The sequence below is a fragment of the Oncorhynchus kisutch genome, linkage group LG4 (assembly GCF_002021735.2).
Source record: "Oncorhynchus kisutch isolate 150728-3 linkage group LG4, Okis_V2, whole genome shotgun sequence".
NCBI lineage: Eukaryota > Metazoa > Chordata > Actinopteri > Salmoniformes > Salmonidae > Oncorhynchus > Oncorhynchus kisutch.
In genome coordinates, this window is record NC_034177.2 from 29,723,224 (window position 1) to 29,739,436 (window position 16,213).

The 16,213-nt window shown below is 40.4% G+C and overlaps 1 protein-coding gene across 1 annotated transcript in view; it reads right to left on the minus strand.

Moving 5' to 3' along the window:
- Positions 1-2,059: 2,059 nt before the first annotated feature.
- slco3a1a (solute carrier organic anion transporter family member 3A1a) overlaps positions 2,060-16,213 on the minus strand; it is a 52,807-nt gene continuing 38,653 nt past the window's right edge. Inside the window, exons 3-10 of the mRNA XM_020480731.2 lie at positions 10,057-10,155; positions 9,205-9,492; positions 7,816-7,980; positions 7,457-7,655; positions 6,946-7,081; positions 4,286-4,458; positions 4,086-4,150; positions 2,060-3,954 (exon numbers count right to left, since the gene is read on the minus strand). Of these exons, the coding sequence (XP_020336320.1) occupies positions 3,584-3,954; positions 4,086-4,150; positions 4,286-4,458; positions 6,946-7,081; positions 7,457-7,655; positions 7,816-7,980; positions 9,205-9,492; positions 10,057-10,155 (1,496 nt within the window). The 3' untranslated portion in view covers positions 2,060-3,583. The remainder of the gene's footprint in view (positions 3,955-4,085; positions 4,151-4,285; positions 4,459-6,945; positions 7,082-7,456; positions 7,656-7,815; positions 7,981-9,204; positions 9,493-10,056; positions 10,156-16,213) is intronic.

The window sequence follows — 16,213 nt, forward strand, 5'->3', positions numbered from 1 at the left end:
ATGCTGCCACCACCCTGCTTCACCATAGGGATGGTGCCAGGTTTCCTCCAGATGTGGCGCTTGGCATTTAGGCCAAAGAGTTCAATCTTGGTTTCATCAGACCAGAGAATCTTGTTTCCCATGTTCTGAGAGTCCTTTAGATGCTGTCATGTGCCTTTTGTGGCTTCCTTCTAGCATGACCAAGGCCCTTCTCTCCAGATTGCTCAGTTTGTCTTGGTGGTTCCAAATTTAAGAATGATGGAAGCCACTGTGTTCTTGGGGACCTTCAATGCTTCAGAATTGTTTTGGTACCCTTCCCCAGGTCTGTGCCTCAACACAATCCTGTCTCTGTGCTCGACGGACAATTCCTTCGACCTTATGGCATGGTTTTTGCTCTGACATGCACTGTCAAATGTGGGACCTTATATAGACAGGTGTGTGTCTTTCCAAATAATGTCCAATCAATTGAATTTACCACAGTTGGACTCCAATCAACATCTCAAGTTGATCAATGGAAATAGGATGCACCTGAGCTCAATTTCGATTTTCATTGCAAAGGGTCTGAATACTTATGTTTTTTATTTTTAATACAGTTGAAAAAATGTCTAAAAACCTGTTTTCGCTTTGTCATTATGGGGTATTGTGTGTAGATTGCTGAGGATGTTTTATTTATTTAATCTATTAAGGCTGTAACACAGAATAAGGCTGTAACACTTCAACATGTGGAAAAAGTGCTTTCCGATTTGCAATATACAGATTAATCTAAAAATGCATTAGGGCTGCAAGAAATATTTCATTCTAAGGAGAAAGACAGGAAACAGAGGGAAAGCAAAATACATCCTTGATAAATCACCAATTATTGAATGCCAGTCTCAAGATGCTGCAAAATCAAACCAGGCAAATAATTTTGCTTTGTTTATCTGTACAGTATATGTGTTTGTGTGTGTGTGTGTGTGTGTGTGTGTGTGTGTGTGTGTGTGAAAGCATCATCAAACACATCCCATAATGTTACAATCTTTGCAATGTTCTAAGACTTCCTCTGTTATTATTTTCATTATCAAGGGCCATCAAATAAGGGCTATCAAAGAAGAACTATTAACATGCACACACTGAAATTGTGAGGCCATTTTGTAGCACAATGTTTTTCTGCTTTAAAGATAGAGGCACAATACTGCACACACGGGACACATGGAAAACCTCCAGCTTAAACATAGAGGGATGTGAAGACTATTTTTCCTGTTTCCTCCAGCAAGAGGAGTGGAGAGTCATGTGGGCTGATAGATCCTTTCGTGTCTGTCCTACTGTTTTGCCAAACGCTCTGATGGCTACAACTAAAAAAACATGCTATCTAGAACACAGGAGGCTGCTGAGGGGAGGGTTCATAATAACGTCTGGAATGGTATCAAACACATGGAAAACATGTTTGGTGAGTTCGACACCATTCTATTCATAGCGTTCCAGCCATTACTATGAGCCCGCCCTCCCTAATTAAGGTGCCACTAACCTCGTGTGATCTAGAATCTAAAAGGGTTCTTTGGCTGTCCCCACAGGAGAACCCTTTGAAGAAGCATTTTTGGTTCCAGGTAGAACCCTTTTGGGTTTAACCTTTTGGAGTGTGTAGAGTGAGTGTGTAGAGTAGAGTGATGATTAGCTCTAAGCTGCCTTGCATTCTCTTCCCCTCCACCAGTGTTAACTCAGTTCATCTGCAATGGCTCAAAAGAGAATCTAAGCCATATCAATAATAACTCTAATCTACTTACCAAGCTGACCAGATGAAAGCACTGTGCAGTTGTCCATTCACATTTTCAAAAGACACTCAGCATACATCAAGTACAAAGTACCAATAGGTCATACATATGCTCTGGGAAGCTATTTAAATATATTCTGACAAACTGAAATCAATCACGACACCTGTATTTGAATCATTTTAGTACCTGGACATCAGAATAAAGAGGGCTGATTGCTGAGTGCTTTAGACACATATTAAATATACAGATTATTCATTTCTCTGCCTATGCGTACAGTGCATGTCAGTACATACATTTTCTCTGTAAAGAAATAAAGTGAAAATGACACCATGTCTGGTTTATTTTCTGAAAAATATTTTATTTCCAGAGTAAAATAAATGATATATTGCCATACAAAAAAGTGTAAGAAAAGGGACAATGCCAAAACTTTAACTGTAGAGAAAATGGAAAATAAGAAGTTAGATGTGCCATCAAGCCTTGAGGGTTTTCAAATAAATATGTCAAGGGATAACAAAATAAGAACGCCTATTACCTTGTAGGATTATCAGCAATTGCATGTAAATTACTCGAAGTACCTTTTGTGAGACTTCACATGTAGATTCTGCATGCCTAAAGCAACAAGCAGTGTTACTCTTCCCACAGAAAAGCCCTGTTTTCGTTTGCTTTGATCTTGTTCATTGTTTTGTTTCTTATTCCTTTCTTGTTATGACATTGGCTCCCATCTGATATGTGATTCCAACTAAAAATGTCTTAATAATTAAATATCAAATTATTATATTATCATCTCAGTTTAGTTAACTCTAATTAAATATTCTGAACCTCACAAGTACAAATATATAAACTTTAATATTCATGGTTTAGCTTGAAGAGATATGGTATGTCATTATAACACACACAAAAACACTTGTTGTTTTTCCAATCTTTGCTTTTCACACTATGGTCCAAAAGCTATGGTCCCCCCCCCCCCAAACATAAATAATATTCTTATCTAGTAATCCCTCATGTTCAAAAATATTAGGGTTTAATAAACTAGGCAAATAAAAAGCAAAGAAATGTTTACAACTTGAAGACCCTTCAGAAATGAGTCTGCAAAAAGACAGATATACAGTATCTCTTTCACAATGATAGAAATGGATATGAATAATATAAGATAACCCATAGAAAGACAAACTGTATTCTATGTTCATAGTCAAAAACAGTGTTTCTGTTCCAGCAAGAGTACTGTTTTTGTACAATGTATGCTGACATTAACACCATTTCAGCTACCTCCTCTGAACTGCATTCTGACACTGAAAGCATACAGTAACTTCAGACTATCATCCTATATAAGCGTTCTACTTCCTCTACTATATAGAGTACATGAGAAAGTGCTCTGTTCGTTTCATCAAAGTAAAACGTAAATTACACAACACCGAATCATTTACACTTATATATTAGTTCCCTGGCGGAACGAGATGTAACACATAGTAATACTGACCGAACAGGACCTGTCATTTTCACTGACTGGATCCATTTTATACTCAAGCGAGTATGGCGCCCACAGTAGTATAATATTGACCATCTAATCAGCTATGAGCAGGACAGAACCAGACAGTAGTTGTCTTCTACTAACAATCACAACAGAGTTCACTGGCACTGGACGACATCCTCGCTGATAACACCTCTACAAACAAAATGGCCTCTATCAAAAGTTACCAATTTGGAGAAGAGAGCAGCAACAGTCTTCCAGAGCCTGAATAGGACTTCAGATAAAAAAATGTTCTATCATTTAATAAAGAAAGAAAGAAAGACAGAAAGACGATAATCCTTCAAGAGAATTATGAAGGTAGCAGATAGTCCTCTTCATGGTTCAGAAACTATAAAACCGACTCCATATTTTCGCACCACTCATGGTCCTCTAGGTTGTATATAAACTTTGTCCTGTTTGGGTTCTGACTCCCATCCTTCATGTTGTCCATTGTGAGACTGGAGGGGAACAGTTCGGTTGGTGTTGTATAGCCCTCGTGATTTTTGATGTATTTCTTATAGTTCTTGCGTAAACAGTACCAAGTAGTGGTGTACAGAATGAAGGCGGTGACCTTAAGACCAATGGCCAGGCTCACATACAGATGTCTGTAGGCGATATTGTCGTACAGCAGGCAGGCTCCCTTATCCCCACACTCTGTACTCCAGAAAAGGCATGTTGAGTCAATCCCAGCACCAAAGATCAGAGGAGGGGGGATGAATCCTACAGAACAGGTGTGTAGAGAAATCAATACTATAGCATCTGAAACCTCAGTATGTTTGATTTATAAACAAAATAATGTAATAGTGCAACCTCACTAGTTCAGATGCAAGTCTAACAGTACTGTAACTTACCAAGTAGTCGCAGCAAGAGAAACAAAACTCCAAGAGCATATGATTTCAGCTCAGGGCTCACAGTCCTAGGAAGAAGAGACAACAGTTACACACAGAAAAGAGAGAGCTGTCTCTGAGTAATGTAAACCCTCTGTACAGGTTGACTGGGTTCTACTGGGAAAGTTATAGCATGGTGGTAAGGTGAGTGCCAGTGGGGCTACCTGATGAGGATGATGACGGAGGGTGTTTGAGCCATGGAGCCGATCATGCAGCAGGCACAGATGACACAGAGGAAGGTGAGGAAGGCCTCCTGGCAGCCTGGACTGGGACACTTCCCTGGGACAGCTGTGGCCTTCTCGCTGTCACTGGATATACATGTACACCCTGTCAGATTCTGAAGACAGGAGAATAGATGCATCTGCGTTAGTATTACTGTCTTAAATTATGTGACAAAAAGCCAGATTAACAAAGAGAGAACAAAACAGTCTCCCATCTCTCTATAGGTAGGTTTTTGGGTCTTCGGTTCACTGCACAGGGATAAGCATCTGACTACAGAGCAAGGTGTAACAATGAAGACCATATAGCCCAGGGATGGGCCACTTTGATAGGGGTGGGGACCACAAAAGATCTGAACTCATAAGGGACCTCAGTGGCTCGTGGGTCTGTGTACCCACATCATTCCCCACACATGAAGTCAACTGATTGTGCAACCAATCTACAGTACCAGTCAAAAGTTTGGACAACCTACTCATTCAAGGTTTTTTAATTTTTAATTTTTTACAATTTTCTACATTGTGGAATAATAGTGAAGAGATCAAAACTATGAAATAACCAACAAAGTGCTAATCAAATCAAAATATAAGTTATATTTGAGATTCTTCAAATTAGCCACTCTTTCCCTTGATGACAGCTTTGCACACGCTTGTCATTCGCTCAACCAGTTTCATGAGGTAGTCACCTGGAATGCATTTCAAATAACAAGTGTGCCTCGATAAAGTTTATTTGTGGAATTTCTTTCCCTCCTAATGCGTTTGAGCCAATCAGTTGCGTTGTGACAAGGTAGGGGTGGTGTACAGAAGATAGCCCTATTTGGTAAAATACCAAGTCCATATCATGGAAATAAAAGCTCAAATACTTTGAGACATGAAGGTCAGTTAATTTCGAAAATTTCAAGAACTTTGAAAGTTTCTTAAAGTGCAGTCGCAAAAAAGATCAAGCATTATGATGAAACTTGCTCTCATAAGGACCGCCACAGGAAAAGAAGACCCAGAGTTACCTCTGCTGCAGAGAATACATTCATTAGAGTTAACTGCACCTCAGATTGCAGCCCAAATAAATGTTTTACAGAGTTCAAGTAACAGACACATCTCAACGTCAACTGTTTAGAGGAGACTGCGTGAATAAGGCTTTCATGGTCAAATTGCTGCAAAGAAACCACTACTAAAGGACACCAATAATAAGAAGAGACTTTCTTGGGCCAAGAAACACGAGCAATGGACATTAGACCGGCGGAAATCTATGCTTTGGTCGGATGAGTCCAAATTTTAGAACCGCTGTGTCTTTTTGAGATGCAGAGTAGGTGAACGGAGGATGTGTGATGGTGTGTGCTTTGCTGGTGACACTGTCTGTGATTTATTTACAATTCGAGGCACAATTAACCAGCTTGGCTACCAAGCATTCTGCAGTAATATGCCATTCCATCTGGTTTGCGCTTAGTGGGACTATCATTTGTTTTTCAGCAGGAAAATGACCAACACACCTCCAGGCTGTGTAAGGTCTATTTGACCAATAAGGAGAGTGATGGAGTGCTCCATCAGAAGACCTGGCCTCCACAATCACCAGACCTCAACCCAATTGAGATGGTTTGGGATGAGTTGGACCGCAGAGTGAAGGAAAAGCAGCCAACAAGTGCTCAGCATATGTGGGAACTCCTTGAAGACTGTTGGAAACGCATTCCAGGAGAAGCTGGTTGAGAGAATGCCAAGAGTGTGCAAAACTGTCATCAAGGCAAAGGTGGCTACTTTGAAGAATCTCACATATAAAATATATTTAGATTTGTTGAACACTTTTTTGGTTACATGATTCCATATGTGTTATTTCATAGTTTTGATGTCTTCACTATTATTCTACAATGTAGAAAATAGTCAAATAAAGTGTGTCTAAACTTTTGACTGGTACTGTATTTGTGCAGATAAACTACTTAACTATCTTACCTAAATGCATTATACCAGTAGCCAGGGTTAGCCCTAGCCTTTTGGGTGCCCTAAGATTTGGTTGGCCCTTTTTTTTGTGTTTGTAAGTAAATTTCCTGCAATTTTGCCATGAGGCATAGAAACAGTGTTGCAGTTGTATGCATTTTGTCATGGGGTGGAGAGAAATTGGGCAATTTTACACCAAAATCTCATGCAATTCTACTGATTTTGCCATGGGGCAGAGATCATTTCCCTTCAGCTTTGTAGCTAATTTCCTACAATTGTATCCATTTTACCACGAAGTGGAGATATGTTTGCAGTTTTAAAGCTAATTTCCTGCAACTCTACATATTTTGCCATGACTTATGCCATGTTAATATGATATCTGAATGATATTGACTAACAAAATTAATAGGGCCCGGTCGGTGTTTGGCCATAATGACTACAGGTTTAGATAACTGTCAAGACTAACTTACCGATCTAAAAATGGTTAGCCCTCATGGCTAATTGAGTGACTGTCCGTGACTGACATAACAAGAGAAAAACTACTGATGCACATTTCTAAATCACACCTTGTGTATTCTATTATTCAAATGCTCAAAAGTAATTTAAAACCCTGACTAAACTCCAAAAAACATAAAACATGGAGATGAGGGTGGAAGCCTTCCAGGGTAGATGCCTGTACTTACTGTTGTAGTGCAGCCTGCGAAGCAGGAGGACAGGTAGGTGACTCCGTTGGAGCCGCATACTGGGCTGACTGATGAGGTGTAGCAGTTACAGTTACTCATGCAGGGGACCTCTGGCTTCTCGCCCACCCGCAGTGTCCTGGAGAGCGCGAGAGCGAAAGAGATAGAGAAAGCTGTTTAGACTATGCTGTGTACATATCAGAAAGGAATAGAAAGCACATAAATGTTTCTGAAAGTTTCTGTAGCTACTATGTATCTAATTGAGCATGTTTTAAATGGTGGAAATCACATTTCTGTAGAACTAGACAGTATAAGCTACTATCTCAGCTATTATCTCAGAAATCAGTGAAAGCGCTATTTCCAAACAGATTTTAAGTAACTTGTATACTGACTAATGTTTCTGTAGTCAGTGTGTGGCTGACCTTGTTCCTACTTTCATCAAACCCCCTTCCCCCAAGAGAAGCACTGCTATTACATATGCTAAACCAGTGGTGTAGGTACAGGCTGTTCTTACTCGTTGCCATAGGCGACGGTCACCCCAGCGACAGGCCCTGTGTCACAGCCAAGGAAGAGGAAGGAGACGTAGCAGGCGGTGGAGATCAGGTTGACCAGCATGGCCATGCGAATGGCCCCCAGCGCTGAGAGGTTCAGCTTTTTGACCAGAAGCCCCCCCAGGAATATCCCCAGACAAGCACAGGGGATGGCAGTCATTCCTGAAGAGAGTTAATACCGCCATATGTTAACCTTATCACCTTCTCATATACTGTACTGATGCTTCTCACTGTACTGCTCCCTGTGTACTGTGTTGCACCAGGGGGTCTGTGGCTGTGTGTATTTGTGTGTGTCATGGATGTGCCTGCCACTGGCCCTAACCTAGTAGTTGATTAGCTGAGGAGGTGGTGAGGTTAAACTGCTGCTCCAAGTACTTCCCCAGGAAGGCAGCGAAGCCAGCCACCACACCGATCTCCATACAGGCTGCCAGCGTGATGCAAGTGAACACCGGGTTTGACAGAAGGTGCTTGGTAACCTTAGGGATCACTGAGAAGAGAAGATGAAGAGATCCTTAATTTCAAAGTGCCACATGGACACAGACAACTGCTAACAAGTCTAACTATCGTTTGCTAATATATTTTAGATTTTTTTTCTTCTGCCAGTTATAATTTAACTGGAGTAAGGGTAATATCAAAATCTGAAAGCATTTTGTAATCTCATGTGGAATGTATATTTCTCTTTCTTCATATTTAGTAAAAAGCTAAATAGTATCTGTGGAAGCAGAGGATTTAATTCCCTTTATCTTCTCATAACAGACAGCATAAATCATACACTACCCCTGGCTTATCAGAGAATAGTCTATACCAGGGCTCTCCAACCCTGTTCCCAGAGAGCTACCCTCCTGTGGATTTTCGCTCCAACCCCAGTTGTAACTAACCTGATTCAGCTTGTCAACTGGCTAATTATTAGAATCATGTGGGCTAGATTACGATTGGAGTGAAAACCTACAGGACAGTAGCTCTCCAGGAACAGGGTTGGAGAGCCCTGGTCTACACTTTACAAAACAGCATCTGAAACTAGGTTTAAAAAAAATCTTTATTGCAGTTTTGAGAAAAAACATACATGCGGTAAAGAGGTCAATGAAACGCAGACTATGGGGGAAAGCCCCAGGACACCATCATTGAGAGGCATTCAAAAAATCGACATTAGTAAAATCCGTAATGATTTATGTGTTCTAACAAGCCCACAATGTGGTTATTAAAATCCGATTTTAATATGTAATGCTTTTTTTGCTTCATAATATTTACAAGTTGTCCTTTTCAGGATTATAAAAAAGACTGCTAAATACTAACTTCTGTTTCTTTAAGCTGGTGGACTGGCTAGCCATATAGAATCGGTGGTGCTAGTTGAAGCTGTTTTTACGTGTAATGTAGTTGATTGGTGACACCCATACAAGCATATACTCAGATTTGTACCCCAACATTGATGGGGTAAATGTTCCCATTTAGTGTCTGCTCTCTTGCACAGGTGTTAAATTAATACATAGTTTGTGGGGACTACATTATGTTTATTTGGTCTTACACTGAATTCTCCACCATTGACATAAGTATTGTATAGAACTATGTGTGGCCACATAATAGCCAAACAAATCATGGTGGGATAGAGATGGAGAATAAGTGACGTGATACGGTATATACAATAGCATAACAATTGTTCATTTAACTGCACAAATACTACATGTACTATAAAGGGACAGAAAACAATTCTCACCTCTGAGCTGCTGAAAGCAGGTGGGACCATTGATGGGCTCATGGTTGTTGCGTCCCACCCCGTTGCTGGACTTGGGCATCTCATTATAGTCCAGGGGCAGAGAGGAAGAGGGGAGCATGGCCTGCTCACTCTCCCCTCCACCATCCCTGTCCTTCTCTCGGTCTGACAGGGTTTGGGGAAAGCCAAACATGAAGAGGGATGAGAAGAAGAGTAAGGCACCACACAGGAGGAAGCCCCCCCACCAGGCTCCGATCCACCGAGGGTCATCAGAGGTAATGTCCAGCTTACCTGTGGAGGGACAGAAAAAAACACATACAAGCATTGTTAACATCAAACACACATTTCAGTGATTTCCCCATAATCAATTTACAGATTAATGTTATTTTGGTTAACCTTGAATAGCACACTACTTAGTTCTAATTATTTGGTATTTTATTAGGATCCCTATTAGCTGTTGCAAAAGCAGCAGCTACTCTTCCTGGTGTCCACACAAAACATGAAACATAATACAGAATGACATAATACAGAATGTCAATAGACAAGAACAGCTCAAGGACAGAACTAAATACTTTTTTTTAAAGGCACATTGATACGTAACCTACATATCAATACATACACACAATATCTAGGTCAAATAGAGGAGAGGCGTTGTCCCGTGAGGTGTTGCTTTATCTGTTTTTTTAAAACCAGGTTTGCTGTTTATTTGAGCAATATGAGATGGAAGGATGTTCTATGCATTGCTAGTTCATTTAACTTCTTAATGAATGCAGTTTTGTATAGCCTGTGCTCTGTTTGTGTTTTTTCCACAGTATTGGTGTAAGGTGAGGTCGGTTGTATTTCCCAGTGACTTACTTGTGTCGATGAAGACAAAGTCCACATAGAACTTGGTGCAGAGGGATCCCAGGAGGAAACCACAGGCAGGTCCAAACACCAGAGTAGAAAAGACGATCCCTGGGATGACATGGAGAGATTAGTTCAGTAGACAACACAGGTATGAACAAGTTATCACCAGTTCCTGGGTGAAATATAACAATTCTTAATTTAACCACAAGGTGTCGCACCTTGTTCACTAATCCACAGCCTTTTCCAGAGGGCAGCATGAGGAAAGCTCAGAGCGTTTTTTTTTAAAGCATGCTATGCAAATAATTATGCAAAACAAATGTATCAGCTTTAAGGAAGCTGAATTTAACTACACTTGAATATGTGTATCAGCTCTGATCCTTGACAATCATCATCACTGATGATGCCATACAATAAGGAGAGAAATATATACTTGCGCTAGCTACATACATCATGAAAAAGATTCAGTTGACCTACTAAAATAAACCTACTCCAAAAAAGCCTGAGTCTAACAGTGTGGCCAGCTGGAGCAACACTGTGTGACCACAAATCCTCATTAAAGTGCTGATTGTCAGAGGGTGAGAGCCTGGCACAGGGAGTCAGACAGACAGGAGAAGACAAAGGGCCAGAGCTCATGAGGACCTGGGAGGCTCTATTTGGCCTCCAAATATCCTGTTTCACCTTTCAACACTTCTCATTTAGTGTAAATTGATCCATTCAAAGTGGAACATAAAAACACATTTGAATGTGTTAGTGAGCCAGTGCTATACAAGGCAATGGATAATATGGATAACTTGGGTACGAGCAGAAGGATGCTCTTGGACCAACTGATACTCGCCAGAGCCTCCTGCTGATCCCCCTCAGTCCTGCTCTTGCTTAGGCTCAGGCACAGGCCAGTTGGGTCTTGTGCTGGGGAGGCTCAAAGCCCATGGTCATGTCATCCCTGAAATAAAATCCTGCTTAGCATAATACTGAGCTTTGACAGACGCTGTTTGAAATGCCTGACGGACAGACAGACAATGGGAGGTGGGTAGACAGGCAGCACTTCAACTAACACAAGTCGATTCACAGGCCAAAAACCATAGATACTGTAAATGTCAGAAGAAAGAAGTGTGGTTCGTTCATTTTCATCAGGTCTGTACAAGATACAGTATGTTTGCAGAGTGTGTTTAACCATTCCCACTAATGCATGGTAGTAGTCACATTAAAAACTTTTATTGTTACAAATAATACAATTAAATATTTACTAATAATAAGTTACAGATAGTAAGAAGTATTTTAATCCCAACATTTTTAATATGCATAATGGGTTTAAGCCCTAAAATGTTTCAATCGAGCAATGTGTTTCCTGGAATTAAATTCGAAAATGTGCAAACAAAAAACAAATGTTCTTGATTATCACAAATCAATCCTCTCTAGCAAGTACTGAAAACACTTAAGCAGCGGGTGTGGCATTAGGCCCTAGCTGGTTGACTAATTAGGGTGATTCAGAGATACTCAAAAGCAGTAGCACTCCTTGCTATCCCAGCTCCCTTTGCAGTTGTGCTCCATCAAAGTGAGGTGGTGGAGGTAGGGAGCGGGAGCCCCATTAAGTTGAACAGCCACCTGACATTAGCCCGTGCTGGCTCTGGGTCGGCCTTAGCACTGCTGCCGATAGGAACCACAGCTACAGTCAGCATGACAGATGTTACGCATACACCTCAAGCAGCCAATGAATGAGTCAGTTTCATCATTCACTTAATTACATTGGCTCAGGTCAAAGCTGTATATAATGTACATCCCTGTGAACACTGACAATGAGTCCCTGCTTCCTGACCACACCACCATACTGCCCACCTATTCATTATATCCCACAGGCTATGTTTTACTTTGCTGCTTATAAGGTTATACTCTCAATAAATGGCTATGTTTATCTTACGCAAGGCAATGCACAGCAATAAAGTACTGCACACTGTTCCTGTCATAACACAGGACAAATCAGGTTACTTTTTCTGGATAAAGAGAGGGGAGTCTATATTGTTCGCTTTACGGTTGTCAAGCTGGAACAAAAATATATTGCTTCTTCCTGAGACCTAAGGGAAACCCTGGTTGTCTGGAAGGTTGGCGGTAAAGGCCAACGTGGTCTGTTGGTTGAAGGCAAATATAGATGCAGCACACTTGGCAAAAACTGGTTGAATCAACATTGTTTCCATTTCAACCCAAAAGATCTATGTGATGACATTGAATCAACGTGGAAAACTGATTGGATTTGCAAAACGTCATCAACATGTGGGAATTTCGTGTTTTTTTCACCCAACTTTGAACCTAAATCCTATGACATGGTGACATTTTTAGTTGATTTCACGTTGAATTCACATTAGTTGACAACTCAACCAAATGGAAATGAAAACTAGACATTGAACTGACGTCTGTGCATAGTGGGAGCTACTGTATGTATGTATCCTTAAAACACTATTGTACAGCAGGATCAAATCGTACAACATGTATCACACATAGGCCTCCTAGATTACTCTACGATCAATCACTTTGACTCTAGTCTAGTACAGTATGTTGTCTATTTCTCCAACCAGCTGTAACAACAACTGCTGATCTGAAGCCATCTCTTACTGGGATTGGATAGCCTACAAGTCAATTCCAGTGAAACAGTAACTTATGCACCAAATCATCACTGGTATCTTCACCATGGTGTTCTACAGTAAGTGGATGTCTTAAAAAATACTACATGGAACAAACTATGCTCAAAATAGTACCTGAGTTGTACATTTTTTATAATAACAGGAGAGTTAGCACAGTAAGCAGATATACCAATTAAATTGTTTATGCAGTCAGACAGACTTTTTTAGGATAAAAATGTCAAATGAATGCTGTGCTGAGTGTTGTCTCATAGCAACAACACCATCATTGCTCTCACCACAGAAAACCTCATAGAGGAAACTGAGTTAGGGAAATCACCTTCCAGGGGATGACGGTTAGACCACAACCACTCACAGGCTAAAAGTTTCCACCAAACTCTCCGCCTCTGAGTGCTTACAGAAACACAGTACAGTCACCTTGGTAATCACACTCAACTATCCTACATCTGGTGCACAGTACATGTCATGAACCTAACATATTTCACCCTTTCAAGGACCACGCGTTCTGTGCATCTGACAGTTTTAATACCTTGTATTGAGAAGATGTTATTGTCATCCTGCTGGTTTAACCGTTCCAGATGAGGGAAATAGCAGTGAACAGAAGATATTCTTAGTACTGTATCTGGGACTCCAAGGGAGTCTTATCTGGAAGACATGAGATGGCCAGATACTCAGGTCTAGGAGAGATATTTTTTTTTTGAGCTGTCAGAAATAAATCTCTGAGGATGTGCAAAAACACGCCCTGTTCCTCTCTCCATGCAGGAAGGTGCACCACATGAGCCTACCCCTCTGCCACAGAGGGCATGCAGGAAGCCCCCATCTACTTCTCTTTCTCAGGGCTTTATTCAAAGGGCTTTATTGGCATGGGAAACATATGTTTACATTGCCAAAGCAAGTGAAATAGATCATAAAAAAAGTTAAATAAACAATCAAAAATAAAGAGTAAATATTACGCTCACAAAAGTTCCAACGGAATAGAGAGATTTCAAATGTAATATTATGGCTATATACAGGTTTAAGAGAGGTGGAAACTTTTAGCCTGTGAGTAGTTGTAGACTCACCCTAACCGTCATCTCCTGGAAGGCGATTTCACTAACTGAGTTTCCTCTATGAGGTTTCCTGTGGTGAAAGCAAGGATGGTGTTGTTGCTATGAGGAGACAACACTCGCTGTATCTAAGGAAACACTTGAAACAGTGCCTGCACAGTCTTCATTTGATGCACAACAGGCCAGTTAGCATGTATAACAAAATGCTACAGTTTCTCCTAAAAAAGTCTGTCAGACTGCATAAACAATTTCATTGGTATATCTGCTTACTGTGCTAACTCTCCTGTTTTTATAAAAATGTTACAACTCAGGTTCTATTTTGAGCATAATTTGTTCCATGTAGTATTTTTTAAGACGTCTACTTACTGTAGAACACCATGGTGAAGCTACCAGTGATGATTTGGTGCATAAGTTACTGTTTCACTGGAATTGACTTGTAGGCTATCCAATCCCAGTAAGAGATGGCTTCAGATCAGCAGTTGTTGTTACAGCTGGTTGGAGAAATAGACAACATACTGTACTAGAGCCAAAGTGATTGATCGTAGAGTAATCTAGGGGGCCTATATGTGATACATGTTGTACGATTGACTTAGTGATATAGTCTCTTTCTCTCTCTCACTCTATTTGTCATCTCAGGACAGTACGTGAAAAGTAAGTGTTCCTTATCCCCCTTTCCTGACGTCAAGTGGATAGGCCTCATTTCTACCTATTACATTTCTATATCTCTCATTCTCTTTGTCTTTCTTGCTTTTTCTCAGAGTTCTAAGGTCTACCGGTTGAACTCTGTGGGATGATGATTGTGGTGTGGCCATATGGAGAGGTGTGATTTTGCATGGTTTATTTAGGAGATTCCCCACTAGGCCACTGACAAGCTTGTAAAGGTGTAAGCATGCTTCAGTTCGGCTGGCACCTAGCCGAACCGAACGAATGTGCTCACCTACTCCCTTAAAAGACCTTTGCTTGAAAAATGAGAAACAAATGGTAATAGTACCGTTTGTCCATTTTGAGACGCCGTAGCCGGTATACACTTCGTCAAAATAGTCCGAATTAATGTAAAATAACTCAAGAAATCTGTCATTAATTTAGTTGCACAATTTTACATCTAACTAAGATGTTTGGTGCAGTATTTCTTAATTACATTTTTTGCATGAAAACGAGTCATCTCTCACTGAACGACAACAAAGACTTTATTGAGCAATCACTACTGAGCCCGAACAGCCAAAATATCCCTCACCAAAGTCCAAAACAAACAAAAAATTCACAAAATGTTGTCTTAATATATGCACGATGTCACGTCTACTCCCGCTCCCCCTCTCTGGCGCTCGTTGTCGCCAGTTTACTCATTATTACGCACATCTGTCACCATCGTTACGCGCACCTGTGCCTCATGACACTCACCTAAATCCATCACCTTCCTGATTACCTCCCCTATATCTGTCATTCCCTTTGGTTCTTTCCTTAGGCGTTATTGTTTCTGTTGATCTCTTTCATGTCTGTACGCTACTCGTGTTTCTTGTTTTGTTCCATGTTCGTTTATTTATTAAATTCACTCCCTGTACTTAATTCACTCCCTGAACTGTTTCGGCTGGGAAGCATGCCAATGTCTTTACATTTAGCATGGCCTCTGGTTATTCCCACCCATCTTGTGGGTGAAGCAGCTCAAATGTTTACAAACTTCAAGTCTTTCCACTAGATCTGAGCATTGATAGATGAATGTGATAGAACGCATTTTACTCTGCATGGGGAGGTTACAGTACAAGCAATTGAGAATGAAAATCAGAAACACTTTAAACTAGAAAAAGAATTCCATTGATTTCATGAAAGCAGTTAAGACAAAACTGCTATATAATACTATGCTAGAGAACTAATGGGCATTTTTGTTTAATGAAATAGATCTTAATTAAGGCCATGATCAGAGCCAAATGGGCTTGTTTGTAAACGTCCATAGTATTTCCCTTAATTGGGTCTGAAATCCCCTTTGGAACAAGTACAAAACAAATACATTTCTTCTTGTTGTATTTTGTTCAAGAATGTATGTATCCCGTGAATTACTCTTGGTAGAGCATGGGTAGGCAACTACATTTTTGTCCGAGTGGATGGTCGGGGGGCCCGGAACATAATTATAATAATTTGTACACTGCAAATTGACCACAACTAAGCCCATAAAGTATTTGAAAATAATCCTTTTATACCTTGATTACATTGAGACATGATCACAGATGTCTTTTTATTTTATTTGTGGGAATATTTGGGAACAGATTTCCTAAACAACGTTTCAACTATTATTATTATTTTTACAGTTGTTTACAGATGAAACTGATATTGTTGCATCAGCTAGTCTCCCGTTTCATATGCGCTATTGCAGCTACGAGATTCACAGGCACAGGAAATCGTTCTTTTGTCTGGATAGGACAGAAAATGTGATGTGCCGCTCACTATTCAAAGAGACGATTCTTTGTGTTTGTGAACCTCACAGCTGCGCTTGCAAGA